General features: G+C 44.1%; 1 protein-coding gene across 1 annotated transcript; it reads right to left on the minus strand.

The window, feature by feature from the left end:
• Positions 1 to 1,307: 1,307 nt before the first annotated feature.
• On the minus strand, positions 1,308 to 9,454 carry SAP30 (Sin3A associated protein 30). The gene is made up of 4 exons (XM_049771310.1): positions 8,859 to 9,454; positions 6,803 to 6,928; positions 4,849 to 4,947; positions 1,308 to 1,647 (listed from the first exon to the last, which is right to left on the minus strand). The coding sequence occupies exons 1-4, from the start codon at positions 9,216 to 9,218 to the stop codon at positions 1,525 to 1,527; spliced, it is 708 nt and encodes a 235-aa protein (XP_049627267.1). The 5' UTR covers positions 9,219 to 9,454; the 3' UTR covers positions 1,308 to 1,524.
• Positions 9,455 to 18,744: the final 9,290 nt, after the last annotated feature.

Consider the following 18,744-nt stretch of genomic DNA (forward strand, 5'->3'; position numbering starts at 1 on the left):
GAGAGAGAGAGAGAGAGAGAGAGAGAGAGAGAGAGAGATACCGTAGGTCACCAAGTTAAGAGAAAAAAAATATGTTCACGATAAAAATAAACTCTGCATCCTAATCTAAGAATATGTTCTTGCAGTGGATATTTTTTCTTTCATGTCACAAGATATAAATTTGATTCATAGCAAGAGCTTGGCCAAGCAATACCATTTCAGGATAACAAAAATTAAAAAAATAATAATGAAAAACACACAGTGAAATATAGAAAGAAAATATAAAACAAATCAGAACTAAAAAAGAGAACTTAATATTTTTTTGGTGGTCACCTAATACTCAGGGCTCTGGGGGGCCATATAGGGTGCTAGAGATCAAGCCCAAAGCAGCGCATGTAAGGCAAGTGCCCTACCTGCTGTTCAAGTGTTCTGGTCCCTGATTAAAGCTTTTGAAATGTGTTCTACTCCCCATCACTCATTTATTAACTTACAATGCAAACAGTATATAGGCCAGAGCTAAAAATTATGGGGTACTGACTGTGGAGATTCTTTCCATGTTAATGTCATCTTTTCTCTAAGATAGAGTTTCAGGAAACAAGTACAACTATTTAGGTCTAGTTTCTTATTTCAACACTCAACAACCACTGTGTTTTATCTTCTGGCACACTAAATCTTTGGAAGAAGGTAAGCATATAAAGTATTTGTTCTTCCTAGTACTTATGGAAACATTAAAAAATATAATGGAGGGCCTGGAGAGATAGCACAGCAGTGTTTGCCTTGCAAGCAGCCGATCCAGGACCAAAGGTGGTTGGTTCGAATCCCGGTGTCCCATATGGTCCCTTGTGCCTGCCAGGAGCTATTTCTGAGCAGACAGCCAGGAGTAAGCCCTAAGCACTGCCGGGTGTGTGGCCCAAAAACCAAAATAATAATAATAATAATAATAATAATAATAATAAAATAAAATATAATGGAAATAAAATCAAGTTAAAAGAAAAATAGTACCTCAATGGAAGACTATTCGTCAAAGCACTTTAAAAAGGAATTCTTGGGGCTGGAGCGATTAGCGCAGAAATAGTGCATTTGCCTCGGACGCGGTCAATCCTGGATGGACCCGGGTTCGATTCCTGGCATCCCATATGGTCCCCTGATCCTGCTGAGTGATATCTGAGCGGGAGCCGAGAGTAACTCAATGGCCGCCGGGTATGGCCCCCCAAAAACAAATAATAATAATAAAAAAACTAAAACAATATTGACATCAAAATCTAATCATGGTTCCTAAAAGCCATTTTAAATAAAAAATAAAATCTCACAAAATAAATACACTGAAGTAACTATAATAGTAATAACCTTTATTTAAAATATCCTTTAATTTAGGAAAGCTCGTTTTACATGAGTTTCCAACAAAATAAGTCAGAAACAAAGAAAATAAAAGCAGAGAAAATCCTCTGTAGAAAAAATACACAAGGAACATTTCTACATGTGAAAAAACAATAAACAGTTTTAAACATCTGAATATCCAAGTCTTCAGTCTTAATTCCATCTTTCCTAGTGAACACCGCTATCAGCCTTGAGATCTGATTTGTTCTTGTCATTCTTCACTGAGTAGATGAAATATGTTAAGGTGTCTTTTTCATTCACTGGAATAGACCTAAAGTGACAACCAACTATCTACAAAAAAAAAAGGAAGACAATTATACTTACTGATATTTACTTGGCTAAAACAACAATAACGTACAACCGTAAAACCCACATTTGTCAAAAAGAAAAAAGCCTTATGTGACAAGAGTGATTCTTTTAAAAGAAGTGTCTTTAATAAATACTGATATAAAGTATGTAAGATGCTATATGCTAGGGGCCGGAGAGATAGCATGGAGGTAAGGCGTTTGCCTTTCATGCAGGAGGTCATCGGTTCAAATTCCAGCGCCCCATATGGTCCCCCGTGCCTGCCAGAAGCAATTTCTGAGCCTGGAGCCAGGAATAACCCCTGAGCACTGCCGGGTGTGACCCAAACACCAAAAAAAAAAAAAAAAAAAAAAAAAAAAAGATGCTATATGCTAGAGATAGTGTGGTTTTTATTAAATATATACTAGAATATATAATTTTTCTTTTGTTTTCAATTTTATAATTGGAATCTTAAAGTAGGGTGAAAATATTTTTACTTTAAAATTTTAAAGGCTATGAAATAAAACAGAATGTAAGAGTCCAAATGTATCATAAGATGGTTCAGAACCTACTCCTGAAAAGATTATATAAGAAGATGAAGTAGTTGAGAAGTTGTTCAGTAGTACAGAAGAAACCATGAAATAATTTTCGGTTGTTTCCACACATTTATTTATTTCATTAAGTCATTCTTTCATTTATAGTAGACTTAAGGGTCCTTGATAGCTTTTTATGAATAAAATCTATAAATGAATAAAAAGGAAAAGAAGAATCCACCTGCCTTTTCTTTCTTTTTTTTTTTTTTTTTTTTTTTTGTTTTGGTTTTTGGTTCACACCCGGCAGCGTTCAGTGGTTACTCCTGGCTTTATGCACAGAAATCACTCCTGGCAGGCTCAGGGGACCATATGGGATGCCGGGATTCGAACCACTGACCTTCTGCATGCAAGGTAAATGCCTTACCTCCATGCTATCTCTCTGGCCCCTTTATCTGATTGTTCAATTTTTTGCTTTCAATGTAACATAAGCACTACAACCAGTAGACATATAGAAGATAAGACGTTTTATTGTGGTGTTTCTTTTTGTTTTATTTTTTGGGCATTTTTGGACCACACCAGAGATGCTCAGGCTCACTCCTGGCTGTGCACTCAGGAATTACTCCTGGCAGTACTTGGGGGACCATGTGAGATGCAGGGGAATCAAACTATGGCCATCTGAGTGCAAGGTAGTACACTACCTACTATATATACTATTGCTCTGACTGACCCCAACATAAAACTTTTTAAAGTTTTCCATCTGATAATTACTATGATGACTTTTTTTTGTTTTGTTTTGTTTTTTGGGTCACACCCGGCAGTGCTCAGGGGTTATTCCTGGCTCCAGGCTCAGAAATTGCTCCTGGCAGGCACGGGGGACCATATGGGGCGCTGGGATTTGAACCGATGACCTCCTGCATGAAAGGCAAACGCCTTACCTCCATGCTATCTCTCCGGCCCCTATGATGACTTTTTTAATACTCACTGGACTATAGTTATTTCTCAATTTTTTGAAAAGACAAAGCTCTAGAAATACTTAAACATGCTTTTTTGGAAGGCTGCCTAAAATTGTACACACGATTTATGCATTTAAAGAAAATTTTAAGTAAATTAAACATTGAGGGACTGGAGCGACAGTCCAAGGGGTAGAGTGCTTGCCTCAGATGGGGTCAATCCCTGCCACCTCAAGTGGCGCCACCTCAAGTGGTCCTCTTGAGTACTGACAAGAGTAATTCCAGAGTTCAGACCCAGGAATAACCACTGAACATAGCCAGTGTTGCCCAGAAACTAAAAAAAAAAAAATTTTTAATAAAAATAAAATTTAAATATAACATTAAAAATAACCAGATTTTGGTTCTCATTTGTCATAAATTAAGACTAGTGGGGTTAGTATCTTGCTATGTTGACAGGTTTATCATGGTACTTTATTTGTTATATTAATGTACTATATAATCCCAAACATTAAATCTTTCCAATACAATTTACAGAAATACTGGATTTCTCAAGCCAGAGAGATAATACCAGAAGGCGCTTCCCATGCACGTGGCTCAAAAGCTATGACCCTGGTTCGGATCCATGGTACCATATATGGTTCCAGAGCAGCACCCTGGATCATTCTTGACTAAGCAAAGAGTCAAGAACTGCCTGAGCACTGGAGGATATGGCCCAGAAACAAAAAACCGGATTTCTGTTGCCTAGACAAGTAAAAAATCCTGGCTAAAACATTAATATATTGGATCTCAACAAAGTTAAAAAAGCATTCTTTCTGCCCAGGGGCCAGAGCGACAGAACAGTGGGTAGAGCATTGGACTTTCATGCAGCTGACCCGGGTTTGATCTCCAGCATCCCATATGGTCGCCCCAGCCTGCCAGGAGTGGTTTCTGAGCTCAAAGCCAGGAGTAACCCCTGAACACCACAGGGTCAGGCCCCAAAACAAAAAAAGTGTATTTTAGAAAGTCTTGGCTTACTAAATTCAAGCTGAAGAATGAGAAATTGTTTTATATTTCTAACAAGTTCAGCATTTTTATTTTAAATAGTTATAAGATATAAATCCTTAACAGTCTAAATATGACATACATAGTTCTTGGTTCTATTATTTCCTGAGGAAACACACTCACACACCTTTCAACATTTTCAATAACCCTACACAGAAGCAAAGTAAAAGTCTGAATAAAAGTCCTCAAATCTCTCTATTTGAATGAGCTAAATCAGTAAGTTACAGCAATTCTATTCAGAGTCTCATCTGTAGGGCAATTCCATCAGAAACATACAATTCCTAATGAAAACATCAAAACCTTTTTGCTTTGTATCTCAACTGGTTGTTCAATAAATGTTTACAGAGCAAATGAAAATTTAAAAATCAGCATTTCCATATGGAGAATAAAAAACAATCCCACTCAATATTTACGATTATCACTATTAGTAGAGGCTTAAAAAAATTTCACCCAACTCACTGAGATTTCAGGTGAAGGAACTTAAGTTGGCAGACAATAATCAAGCAACTAGATTCCTTCAATAATGTATTTTTTTAAACTAAGTTTCATTTAAAATTAATATATATGTGTATATATATATACACACATACACACACACACACACACACTATGTTAACAATTTCAAAACATTTTAATGATCTCTGTTTATATGAAACGCTTAAGATTCTGAAACTCACAGATACCTCAACAAGTTGTGCTTTATTAAGTCCAGGCCTGGTTGGTAGTTTGAAGTGTCTTTTATATCTCCTTAGTGTATTTACTTGTAACTGATACAAATCAACCTAGGAAGAAAAAAAAAAAAAAATACACAAATTAGTTCATAGATTTGTTGAAAATTTCTCTTTGATATGCAGGCATTTCAATTCCAATTCAATACAAATTTAATGCCATTATTTTTTAAAAACCTTTAAAATCAAAACTATAAATGTATTATTTTAATGTTTTGAAATAGTAAAATCCAAAGCATAACTTTTTTCTTTCTTTTTGATTTTGGAACATACCTGGCAGTACTTAAAGGATACTCCTGGTTAGGGGCTCAGAGCACCAGGAAGTACCATGAACTAAACTCAGGGATCCAGACTCTTGAGTCATTTCACCAGCACCCCAAACAACAAAAATAATGTAAAAAGAAATTTTTTTAATAACATTGTGATTTACAATATAGTAGCTTCTGGCATTATATGTTCAAACACCAGTCCTACTGCCAGTGTGACCTTCTCTCCATCAGTGTTTCTAGTTTCCCAACCTAGACTGCTCCCTCAAAGACCTCAAAAAATGTACTTTAAATTGACTGTTACTGGGGGGTTGTGGGGTAGCATCTGGTTTGATTCCTGACATCCCAGATGGTCCCCCAAGCTTGCCAGGAGCTATTTCTGAGTACAGAGACAGGAGTAATCCCTGAGCAGCACCAGGTGTGGCCCAAAAACCAATAAATAAATAAATAATTACTAAAATGAGTGGCTGTGGTTGGTGCTAGCTGAGCAAGCCTTCTGTGTGAATGTTTAGGCCAGTGCTTCTCAATTATTTTCTGTCATCCCCCCCCCCAGGAAGAACACATTTTTCACGCTCCCCGCACGACTATAAATAATATCTTTATTAAAAAAAAACTTTAACCTGCAAAACAAAAATATATAAAATAATTTGAGCTGATTTTTTAATCAGAGGTGATGTCTGGATTAATGGTTACAATGAGCACGTTTTGCAATGCTTAGCTTTTCGAAACGGGGTTTGAAGCAGGACACAGCAACTCTCAAATCCAGAGACATACAGAGACATAAACACGGGCTTAGCTTATTTCGACAGTGTTGGCCAAGGTCAAACGACACGCCCCCCTTTACGGAGCCTCAAGCTCCCCCTGGGGGGCGCGCCCCACTATTTGAGAACCACTGGTTTAGGCTCACTGAGCTGGGTACATTTCATGTAACTTTCTCATTAGATTTTCTGTGATACTATAGGGCTGACACTATATACAAATTCTTTTCTTTCTTTTTTTTTTTTTTTTAGTTTTGTTCTTGGGCCACACCTGGCAGTGCTCAGGGGAGTTACTCCCGGTTCTGCACTCGGGAATTATTCCTGGCAGGCTCAAGGGAACATATGAGATGTGGAGAATAGAACCTGGTTGTACGGGCCGGGCGGTGGCGCTAAAGGTAAGGTGCCTGCCTTGCCTGCGCTAGCCTTGGACGGACCGCGGTTCGATCCCCCGGTGTCCCATATGGTCCCCCAAGCCAGGAGCAACTTCTGAGCACATAGCCAGGAGTAACCCCTGAGCGTTACCGGGTGTGGCCCAAAAACCAAAAAAAAAAAAAAAAAAAAAAAGAACCTGGTTGTCCACATACAAGGCAAACTCCATACCCGCTGTACCATCTTTCCAGCCCCTCCTATGAAATTCTGAGGTATCACACAGCTCCCTGTGGCCAGGCAGCCCTACCGAAAAATTTAAGATAACATCGCTACAAGAATGGTCCAGTGAAAATATTCATGTCTGCCACATATATCATTGCATGATTAACATTTTATATAATTTCACTTTCATTTTCAGGTTTTTCATTCTTTTAGTAAACATATTATTTACATTATTCTATAAAATTTCCAGAACCAACTACTTTGTTTACATCTGCCAAACAAAAATTCATCTACCTCTGGGGTATCAATCTCCTGAACAGGTGAATCTCCTCCGTCATCATCACTGCCTTTTCTCTTTCTTCTGTTTCGAACACTCTGAATTAAGTTCTTATGATAATCACAAATGTAAAGATGTCTTGCCTAAAAGATAAATGTTTCAGAGTCATGATTACAGAAAGTAATGTTTAGGTGTCAATAAAATACACAAGTACATAGGTCATGGTAAAAAATTATTTTAAAAAGTTCCAAAAGTTCATTATTTAAAAATAAAAAGGCTACTTTTTCCCCCACCTCTTCTACACTTAAGTCCTGCACACAGTTAAAAACATATTTTGTGACAATACAGTTAAGAGGACCGTGTTGGTTGGGAAGGACACAGAAAAATGAGGAATTCCAACCTTCTGGATGTTGTCATCCAACTGTAGTGAGGCTGAAGTGGTTGGGTCATGGTGTATTTTTTTTTTTTTTTTTGGTTTTTGGGCCACACCCGGCGGTGCTCAGGGGTTACTCCTGGCTGTCTGCTCAGAAATAGCTCCTGGCAGGCACGGGCGGTGGGGGGGGGGGGGGGAACCATATGGGACACCGGGATTCGAACCAAACACCTTTCTTTGGTTCTGGATCGGCTGCTTGCAAGGCAAACACCGCTGTGTTATCTCTCCGGGCCCCATGGTGTATTTTTAACAGGAGAAAAGATGTTGCCCATAAATCACACTACTCAGTTGTAACTTTTGTACTCAAAGAGGCCATTTTTGTGACTTAATGTCTATGTTTCCTGACTTCTAATACCCCAAATTACAACTCAGAAACAAAAATATGCATTTTAGCAAATCATTCCAACCATCTACGATTCTGAATTATATCGGGCTTGTCTGAGCGTCCAATATTACTTATCCGTAATAGTATTTTCCCAGCCAGAATACAGCAAAAACCACTCCAGTTCACCTAATGAGTTTCTCAGGAACTCGAGAATAGGATCCAAGAACGGTTGGAGTCAAGACAAAGAGTATCATAAATAAACTTCCTCCACCCCACCCCATTCCCCCCGCAAAAAAAAAAAACAAAAAACAAAAAAAAAAAACAAAAACAAACTTTCATTACTTTTAGTAGTAAAAGCTGTTACATCTCCATTGAAAATACTGGCCACTATATCTTAATCGCTTGCTCCTTGAATAACCATAAAAAAAAAAAATCAGCAGGGTTTGGGCGAAGGAAAAAAAAAGGAAGTTCATTTGATTTCTAAACTAAGTGCAGAAGCAGAGAGAGACGTACCAGTGCCAGCCATAGAGCGGGTTCTGACATCTGATTATTCATTACCCGCCAGACAGCCAGCCGCGGGGGCAACGATCGGGCTGGGTGGGCACTGGGCGAAAACTCAGCGCCAGGGTCCGAAGGGCTGAGCGACACTGGTCGGAGAGGACCCAGACCAGCAGCCGGAGGAAACAAGCAGATCCCGGGGTAGATCCCCGCAGTCCCTTAACCCCGCGGGCGACACCAGCTCCAGGCACCGTTCCGGTGAAGATGGGGTGCGCTCAGGGCCGGGGTGTGTGTGTGTGTGGGTTGGATCCTGCGGCGCTTCGAGTCCGGAGGGACAGAGGGCAGCGGGGTTTGAGGAGAGCAAAACGCCAGCTGGGGCAGCAAAACAAAGGAGGTGTGCACGGAGCGAGGCTCTGCTCAGTGCACACAACGCCGGGATCCGCGGGCGCTCCGAGGCCAGCCGTGAAAGGAGCCCTGGGGAGCCCGCGGTCCCCTTTGTTTCCTCTCCCGACCGCTCAGAGCCTGGGAGAGCGGGCGAGCCGGGGGCGTGCAAGTGAGTGCCAGTGTTGCTGTTGCTGCTGTTCTGCATTGGAGCCGGAGTTGCAGCGAGACTTTGCAGCGTGCGTGCGTGCTTCCTCTCACCACTCCCGCTTGGGGGGCGTGTGTTTGTGTGTGCTCGTGAGTGTGTGTGTATGTGTGTGTGTGTGTGTGTGTGTTCGCGCGCGCTCAGAGGCCACGTCAGTCGGACCCCAGCGTCGGGGAAGCCCCCGGGTCAAGGTCGCCGCCGCCGTCGTTTCGCAAACGCCGCTTCACTTACGCTCTTGTCCAGCTCGATCTTCACCTTCTTCTGCGAGATGCTCTTCTGGATGCGCTTGCTGAAGCTGGCGTTGCCCGCCGCCCGGCCGCAGCGCTCGCCGTCCTCCCGCAGGCAGCACAGTTGCCCGGGGCCCGGCCCCGCCGCTCCCGGGGGCCCCGCCGCCGCCGCCGCCCCCGCCCCGGCGCCCGGCACCTCGGCCCCGACGCCGCCCGCGCCCGCCCCGTTTCCGGCCGACGCGGAGGCGGACGACGAGGAGGACGAGGAGGCGGCGGCGGCAGCGGCGGCGGCGGCCACCACGGCGGCCACGGCGGCGGCCGCGTCCCCGCCGCGGCTCAGGTCGTCGGGCGTGAAGCCGTTCATGCCGGCGCTGAGCTAGGGGCGCCCGCGCTCCCCGTTTCTCGCTCCAGGAGCCTTCCCGGCGCGACGCCGATGCCCACTGCAGCCGAGCTCGAGCGCCGAGCGTGCCCGGCCTGGACCGCGGGGCAGATCGTGCCTGGGAGAGTCAGCGAGCGGACCGGGCGGCGGCGGAGCGGGCGCCTCGCTTCCCTGTCACATGGAGTCTCTTCAGCAGTTGGACCGCGGCGCCTCCGCCTCCCTCCGGCCCCCTCAGTCTGCGCATGCGCGAAGCAGCCTTCTCCCGCCGCGCCCCGCTCGCTGTGCCGCGGGGCACGCAGGGAAATGTAGTTGACTTCCGGGATTTACCCGGAACGCTCGCGTTGGGCTTGGAAGGGGCGAGGACTACATTTCCCACGATGCTGCGCGCGCGGTGACGAGCCGGGGCGTGTGTGTTTGTGTGTGTGTTTTTGTGTCTGTGTGTCTGTGTTTGTGTGTGTGAAGCACGAGGTAAACAGCGGGGATCTGTCCCTTCCTGGCTCTCGGGTGTCTCCCGACTAGTTCGGAAAATGTAGTTGCAGAGATGTTGGAGGAGTTGGCAAGGGGGAACCCGAGAGGGAGGTCGCTCGACTTTCCAAGCTGAGCACCCAACGGCCGGGGGAGGGTGCGGGGCGGAGCCTGAGCTGGCGTGAGGGAGGAGGGAAAGTTTCGGGGGAGCTGGAAAAAGAGAGCTGGGGGTGTGCGGTGCCGCCACGTTTTCGTGTGAAACCTAATCCTCCCGGAGTATCCATCTGTCCGTCCCGCAGCGGACTTGTGGCTGCCAAGAGCCGCCTCTGCACGGTGCAAAAGGGCGCCAGTCCCCACGACCTCACGCCCGCCCACCCCGCGAGTCGTTTTTCTGGGGCGTCCCGAGCGAGGGCGCTTCCTCGGGCCGGGTCGGCATGGCCCTGGGGGTGCTCTGGGCGGCCGCGTCCTCACCCCCCTCGCGCGCGCACACCCGCTTCTGTGTCTCCGCTGAAGAATCTGCACCAAGGCGGCTTTAAACAGCAGCAGGAGGAAATCCCCCCGCCCCCAATACCGAGCCAACTAAAAGTGCTGCTCAAACACTTTCAGGTCCTAGAGAGGGGGTGTCGCCTGGATCCCGAGCGTGTGCGCCGGGGTGTGTGTTTGGTGCGTTTGCGCCTGGGCGACAATGCCCGTGTGTGTGTGTGTGTGTGTGTGTGTGTGTGTGTGTGTGTGTGTGTGTGGTGTGTGTGTGTGTGTGCTGGATGCATGACTGTGTGAGCCTATTTTGTTACCCCGAGTTTATTTGTGCCCCGTATTCAGTGCAGACGCGTGTGCACGCGTGTGTTTGCTGGGTGCAGACGTGTTTGGTGTCTGGACTGACCGAAGGAAGCGGGTACTTTGAATGCTGCTCTTGTTGGCTGGGAAAAATTGCAGCGTAATAGAACAGTCGGTTTTCTTTCCCCTGCAGAACAAAACAGCTCTTGACGCCAAAATCCAGAGTGGTATTTTTGGCGAGTGGGGAGAATCCTGTCGAGTCCTTTCACCTGCACTCAGTAAAGTGAGATAGAGAATTTGAAAAACACCATGTTTTTCCGATGCTATCTGTCCTGAAATCTAAAACCATCCATCCATTCCATCTGTGCCCTTCCTTCCCTTCCAGGAGAGGACGAAGTGGGTGGAGGGGGGAGGGTTGGCTGTGCGGAAACAATTTAAATATTACATTAACTGAGTGGGTTCCAGAGAAATGCCGAATCGTGAGTACTTGGAGTCAGTTTTTTCATGCTGCACTACCTAGCAGGATGTCTGACAGTCGGGTGTGCCCACTGAGCAACTGAAACGTGGTCATTGAGACTGAAAACCGGAATGTTTCCCTAAGTTAAAAAATATATGAAGAGTTCAATTTATCATAAAGCTTTTAATATGTACAACAACCTGGATATATGACCAATTTTTCAAGTTAAATTTTATGAGATCTCAAAAATAGTGTGCATTGAGATGTATAAACTAGAAGTATAAACTGGGATTTCAAAGTTGTAATAGAAAATTTTATTTTATTTGGTTTTTGGGCCACACCCAGTGACGCTCAGGGGTTACTTCTGGCTATGCCCTCATAAATCGCTCCTGGCTTTGGGGACCATATAGGACGCTGGGGATTCAACCACGGTCTGTCCTAGCTCAGCACGTACAAGGCAAAAGCCCTACTGCTTGCGCCACCGCTCCGTCCCCTGTAAGAGTTTGTTTGGTTTGGTTTGGGGGCCATAACCGTTGAGCTCAGGGGTTACTCCTGGCTAAGCGCTCAGAAATTGCTCCTGGCTTGGGGGACCATATCGGATGCTGGGGGATCGAACCGCGGTTGGTCCTAGGCTAGTGCTTGCAAGGCAGGCAGACGCCTTACCTCTAGAGCCACCGCTCCAGCCCCTGGGTTTTTTGTTTGTTTTTTTAAACTTACTGGAGCTATAGTCATGCATTTCTGCAGTTCAGAATGCTGTTTGGTTCCTGTCCTTAAAAGTTTAGAATCCGGGCAGGAGAGATAGTACAGTAGTTAGGCCACTTGCCTTGTACACGCTGACCCAGGTTCAGACTCTAGCTTCTTATATGGTCCCCAGAGCCCTACCAAGATTGATCCCTGAACATCAAGACAGGAGTAACCCCTGAGCATAGTAGGGCATGTCTCCCCTCAAATTTAGAATCTGTTGTCTACAAAATGTGATCAAGTCAATTCATGCATGTATATATTTGTCCTGTCCATATGTTTAGTTTCTATGAACATGAATAAAGTAATGAATTGTGACTATACCTCTTTTACATAGTGGTTTTATTTTTCATAAGATCAGATAAGCACTCGATTGCGTACTAGGACATTTTATAGGTAGGCCCTAAGGATTCAGAAATACTGAGAAAAAGGGTCTACATTTGGGATTTCACTATTTACAAGGGAGGCGCCTTGTTTATCAAGCACATGATAGGCTGCTCTAGGCTGAATGAAAGCACCCTCCCCAAATTCTTACTTTGAAACCTAATCTCCACCATGATATTTGATGGTAGGTCTTTGGGACCATGGCTAGGCTGTGAGGGGTTGAGCCCTCACGAAAGGGAGTATTATCATTTATCAGAGAGGCTTCAGAGAGATCTTTCATTCCTTCATTCACATAAGAATTTAGTAAGACCAAGTTTTTTGATAACTAGATTATAATCAGGTCCAGTAGATTTGAACTGCCTTGTTCATACACATCTAGGTCCTAGAACGCTAAGAAATAAAGAAAATTCTATTGTTTGGAAGCCGCACATCCATGGGATTTTTTGTTGTTGCTGTTATAGCAGCCCAAACAGGCAAAGGCAGATGCCTCAGTAAAATTAGAGAAGTACAGACACAGGAAGAAGTGATTCATCTCCAACATATAGAAAACATTTCTGGAGTAAGTGGCATGTAAATTCTCAACACCATATTTGAAGTATTTCTTCAGTGAATCTTGTGAAGACAAAGACTCTTTCATAACCAGAATCCATTGTTTATTTCTATACATTTCATGTTAGGGCTGGTTAAAAAAATCTACTTTTAAGTATAAATCATATCCAAGGCTGGAATCAGACTAACAGTTTCCAGCTTATAGCATTTGATAGTTATTTAAGAAACAAATGATTTTAGATGTAAAATCAGGTACAGACCTTAAATGGGCCTTGTCCACGTGAAATAGTTGGAAAGTATGTTTAATCGCTTCATTATGAGTTCATATTGATAGACAATACAGAGTTTGAAATCTACAGTTTTGATACCAGAATATATTTTGCTTTCTGAAAGAGTTCAAATATAATTCCTTAAAAGGAATTTTCCAGTGCCAGAGATAATAGAGGAGGGAAGACATTTGCCTTGCATGCAGTGAGCCACCCCAGCAGCAGTGGAGTCACTCCTGAGCACAGCACGTGGCCCAAAGTACCCCATACTCAATTAAAAAGCAAAGGTATTCCCCCCCTGCTCTCCGGTTAAGACAGTTTCCTACAGTAGGCAATAGGATGCTGCAACCACCCAAGGGTGTTTACAGCTGTAATTGGGGAGCACTTTGCTTAGAGAAAATGGATTTCCAGAAGGAGGTGCTGAGTAATTTTGCCAGGGAAGGGATTTTAGACCATAAACAGCAGAGCTCACGGCTTCCTCCTGGCTCCATGCTCAGGGTTCATTCACGGTTGTATTCAGGGGACCATATGAAGTGCCAGGCTCAACTGTGCATTAGCTACAAACAAAGCAAAATTCCCTCACCTGCTGTACTATTTTTCTGGTCCAGAGTCATTGTTTCTAAAAAGTAGGCAGTAAACCAAGTACGTTTGTAAATCTCAGCTTTAGGACTTTATCACAATTTGGGGGAAATAAGCAAGTAGATCTACTTAATTTACAAAAGTATACAAATCAGTTCATGATCTAAGGCAGGGGTCTCTAACTCTCGGCCTGTGGGCCATTTGCAGCCCTCTGTACAACATTTTGTGGCCCTGCCCTAGAGGAATCTTTTTTTGTTTTGTTTTGTTTTAGTTGTTTGGGTCACACCCCCCAATGTTCAAGGCTTACTACTGACTTTGCACTCAAGGATCACCCTGACTTTGCCTCCTGCGGCCCCCAGGCAAATTGAGTTTGAGACCCCTGATAAGGTGAACATGATTAGAAAATAGCAGTAGGGGATGGTGAGATGGCGCTAGAGGTAAGGTGTCTGCCTTACAAGTGCTAGCCAAGAAAGGACCGTGGTTCGATCCCCCGGCGTCCCACATAGTCTCCCCAAGGCAGGGGTAATTTCTGAGCGCTTAGCCAGGAGTAACCCCTGAGCATTAAACAGGTGTGACCCCCCCCCCAAAAAAAGAAAAGAAAATAAAAAGAAAAGAAAATAGCAGTAGGAAAGGTTTGTACAAAATAGAATTAAGGAGTCCTTTAAAAATGAAGCTGTGGCAGATATTCCAGAGTCTGTCTTTTGCACCCTTGAACTAGGCCAACTGAAATCGTTTTGAGAAATTACTAAGTGAACACTTCTTTGAGAAGTCATCCTATCCACAAAGTATAAAACCTAGGGCCTTTCACATGCATGACACGTGATCTGAGCCACATTCCTGATCCCATAATGAACTCTCTTCCCCAGCCCCCATACCCTTTTCTAGGATTCAACCTGGAGCTGCTTTATTTAACTAATTTAGTTTGTTTTGGGGCAAAACTCAGAGATGCAGGTTACTCCTGCCACTGCACTCAGGAATCACTCCTAGCAGTGCTCAGAGGACCATCTGGGATGCCAGCTATGGAACCAGGGTTGACCACATGCAAGGCAAGCACCTTTCCCACTATGTTATCAGCACCTAGAACTGTTTTAATGGACTCAGATCCCCAAGGATAGAACCCGAGGCTTCCACAAGCAAAGCCTGTGCTCCAGATTTTTATTTTCAAATATTTACTGAGCACAAAAACCATTTTCTCCTTTTATACAGCAATATTGTTAGTGTCATATTAGCTGAGCTATTAGGGCTGTCAATTGCCATGAAATTAAAAATGATTCTACTAAAAAATGGCATGCAATATATAAATTACTAATAAATTGTACTCCAGATTTGAACCTTTTCTTTGGCTTCCAGTAAACTCTTAGAAAACCATTTATATTATCTTCCACTTTTCTTCCCAGAAAAATGCTATCTTTTGTTCATGTTGGATACTCTTTAGGCATCTACCCTGTCTGTGTTCCATTAATTGTAATTTCTCTCATTCCAAATAAACTGGCTTTGTCTTTGACTTGCCTCCTGGTTTTCAGTTTAAAAGTCCAGTATGAAGGGCTGGAGTGACATTAAAACAAGTTGGGCATTTGCCTTATAGGAGGTTGACCCTGTTTTGTTCCCCCAACACCCCACACAGTTCCCTGAGCAACACCGAGTAATTCCTGAATGCAGTCAGGAGTAACCCCTAAGCACTACCAATTGTACCCTAAAAAAGTTTAGTATGAGGAGCTGAAGAGATAGTACAGTGGATAGGGTGCTTGTCTTGAATGCAGTTGATCAGGGTTCAATTCCCAGGACCTCATATGGTCCCCCAAGCCCTGCTAATAACCCTCAGTGCAGAGTCAGGAATAAGTGCTGAGCACTGAGTGTGGCCCAGAAATGAAAGTTCAGTATAGAAAAAAAATAACATGTCTTCTTCCCATTTCCCCTTGACCCCGAAAAGTAACCATTGTTAACAATTTCTGGAGTCAGAGAAACAATACCAAGAGCAAGGCACTTGCTTTGAATGCTTTCGACCTGGGTTCAATAACTGGCATCCCATAAAGTGCCCGAGCCCACCAGGAGTAAGTCCTGAGCACTGCTAGATGTGGCTCCCCCCAAAAAAACAAAAAAAATCAACTTCTTGTGTTTTTTTTCCTCTTAGGAGATGATGATATGCATGCCAATATGGACATGCCTCAGGACAAATAATTCGATTATAGTAGAGGACCATACTATTTAAGATCATTTTTTAAACCATTTGTAAAATAAAGCAAACAAAAAGTGCATGAAATGTAAATGTCCAGTTTAAACAACAAGAGTCAAATAAGTATGGATATAACTACTGCTCAAGTCAAGAAACAGAAGATGTAGGGTGAAAAGAGCTAGTGTAAGGCAATGCCCCAACACCACCACCACTACCACCCACACACACACCCTGTTTGAATCCCTGGCACCACTTAGAGTGCTCTGGGAACTGCCAGAAGATCACTTGTGAACACAGATCCAGGAATAGTCCCTAAACAGCAGTGAAGTTACCCCAAAATCCAAAATAAGAAAAAGAAAATCTGCAAAACTAAGTTTATCAAGAAGGGGAGTGGTGGTGATGGGGCTTGAGACATTGATGGGCTCATAATGATGTATGGTGTTGGAGCATTGTATGCCTGAAACTTGACTTAAGTTGCACATTATTGCATATTGAAAATCACAATTTATAAATAAAAATTGGGGGGGGGGGAGAACATCTTCAACAAAGAAAGTTTTGTGGGCAGACAATCATACAGAGAACAGTACCCCAGGCCCCAAAGCTTATTTACACCAGTAAACCCCTTATTTCCATAACTCCTTGTGGTTTAATGCTCTGCATCTAGCTTCTTGGTGAAACTTCTTGATTTTATCTGTTAAGCTGTGCTCTGTAAGTGAAGTTTCTAGAAGGCAAGGATATGGGACTTTTCCTAGAGCCAGGAACAGTGGGTTTTTGGCACCTCCCCTCCAAGGGTACTTATGGTAGTTCTGATCCCCCATCTCCATTCTCTGCTCTAGCAAAGGTGAGAACACTAAGAAATGTCATAGGAACTGGGGTGTCCAGGTGTAGGGTCAAGCCTCTCTCTTCCCCACACAGTGGATGATGAATTAGAAATCACCTTTGAGGGGTCAGAAGCATAGTACAGGGGGTAAGCTGTTTGCCTTGTACATGACTGGCCCGGTTAGATTCCCAGCATCCCATAGGGTCCCCCAAGCACCACCGGGTATAATTCCTGAGTAAAGAGTCAGGAGTAACCCTTGAGAATCACTAGGTGTGACTCAAAAAAACCAAGTAACGCCTTTGAGAGACAGAGAGACCAGTGGAGAAAGAAAAATGGATTTTGCTTTGGATTTCACAGACTATGAAGCCAAGCTAGCAGCTCTTTATCTGGATTTTTGTGGCCCTCATTAACTCACTTTTCATTTTCTACCACAGGAATATAAACCTGTGGGGTCGGAGTGGTGGTGTAAGCAGTGGGGTGTTTGCCTCGCTTGCGCTAACCTAGGACGGACCACAATTCAATCCCCCAGCGTTCCACATGGTCCCCCAAGCCACGGGGGACTGAGCGCATAGCCAGGAGTGACCCCTGAGCGTCAAGGGGGTATGGCCCAAAAAGCAAAAATAAAATATATATATAAACTTGAAAAATAAGTTCTTGTTTTCTTCATGTAAGTAGAATCATGTTCTTGGTTACTGTTTTCTCAGACAGCATTGCTTTGTTTGTTTGAAACTTTTTTAGACATTATGATTTACAAAGTTGTTCCTAATACACTTGTTTCAGGTATTCAATGTTCCAACACCAATGCCACCACCGGTGTAACCTTCCCTCTAAAAACAACTCGTTTTCTGCCCAGCAGCCAAAATCTTCCCTCTTAGCAGGCACAAAATAACTTACTTCATATTTCTTGTTACAGCATAGACCTTACAATGGTGTTCCTAAAGCCACTGAGGATTTACTGAGCTATTTGGTGCAAGTGTGTTAGCATTCTGTGTTAATGTTTTTGCTCATTGAGTTTAGTGTGCTTGTAGTAGTCTCTGGGGATTACTGGAGTACTCCCTAGGGGCTGTGCTCACATACCTCTGAATGTAGTGAGCTGTGCACTTTAGGTGCTTCGCTTACACATGTCTGGCTGTGTGCTGGAGACCCTGCTCTGTTGCCACGCATTGGTACCCAGCAGCAGAGCTGTCAGGAGGAAGTTCTTTGTGTGAGGATGGCCCTGGGGCTTGAACGCATGTCCTCCCTCTGTGCCAAGGAAAGGTAGGCACTTAGCCACAGAGCTATTCATTCGATGCTACATGGCTGTTCCTACTGAGAAGGCCAACTGACTCAGGAGCAAATAGCTTGCCCATCAAAAGGCCAGGAAAAGCTGGAAAATGACAGGCTGCCTTTCTTTTGCCACCTGGCTGGGAACAGAGCAGAATCGGTGCAGTCAGAGGTTAGCTTACTGCCAACCAGAAAGACACAGGCAGGGCTGGCAGAGCAAAGCCTGGTTTCTCTCAACTCCACTGTTGATACTGCCCCCACCATTTCAGTGGGGAGTCGGTTAGGGAACTGGCTCAGGTAAAGAATCATTTCCCCATCACCATTCACCATTCTTTCTTTCTTTCATTCATTCACTAAACAGGAAGCCTGGGCAGGAATGACAATACAGCTGGAGGACACTTGTCTTGCACATGGCCAACTTGGGCTTGAACCTTGGCACCACATATGGTTCCCCGAGCACTGCCAGATATAATTTCTCAGTGCAGAGCCAGGAGTAACCCATGAGCACCGCAAGGTGTGGTCTCAAAATGAACATAAAACATGAAGTCTAGGAGTTGGGAATCAGGGGCTCTTGCCCCTCTAAATTTGGTTCCTGTCACTGAATAATACCCCCAGCACAATCAGATATAGCCCCCAAAGTCCCTAAGCACTGCCAGAGTGGCCTTGTCTGCCCTGAATAGTGTCTATTGCTGGGTCCTGACATTGAACTATTCATTCGAGTTGACAGTGTAGCTGGAGTAGCCCAGGGCCCCTGTGACTACTACTGTAGTCCTGTAGTCCTCCAAAACAAACATGAGTGTAGTCTCCTTCCAAAGTATAGTTATTCTCCAAGAGCAGCTCAGCAGTGCAAAAGGATAACTTTTCTCCCACTTGCAGAAGTCTACATCCTTCCCAGTTCCAATCATTCTCTTGTGGACTCCCTTGAATCACAAAGTATGCAGTGATAGACATAACCTAGAAGGCCCAGAAATGGATCAAAGTGAGACATTAATTGAATCAGTTCCAAGGTCAATTCTGTGCCCAAGGCTGAATATTCACTC

The sequence above is a fragment of the Suncus etruscus genome, chromosome 4 (genome assembly GCF_024139225.1).
Source record: "Suncus etruscus isolate mSunEtr1 chromosome 4, mSunEtr1.pri.cur, whole genome shotgun sequence".
Classification (NCBI taxonomy): domain Eukaryota; kingdom Metazoa; phylum Chordata; class Mammalia; order Eulipotyphla; family Soricidae; genus Suncus; species Suncus etruscus.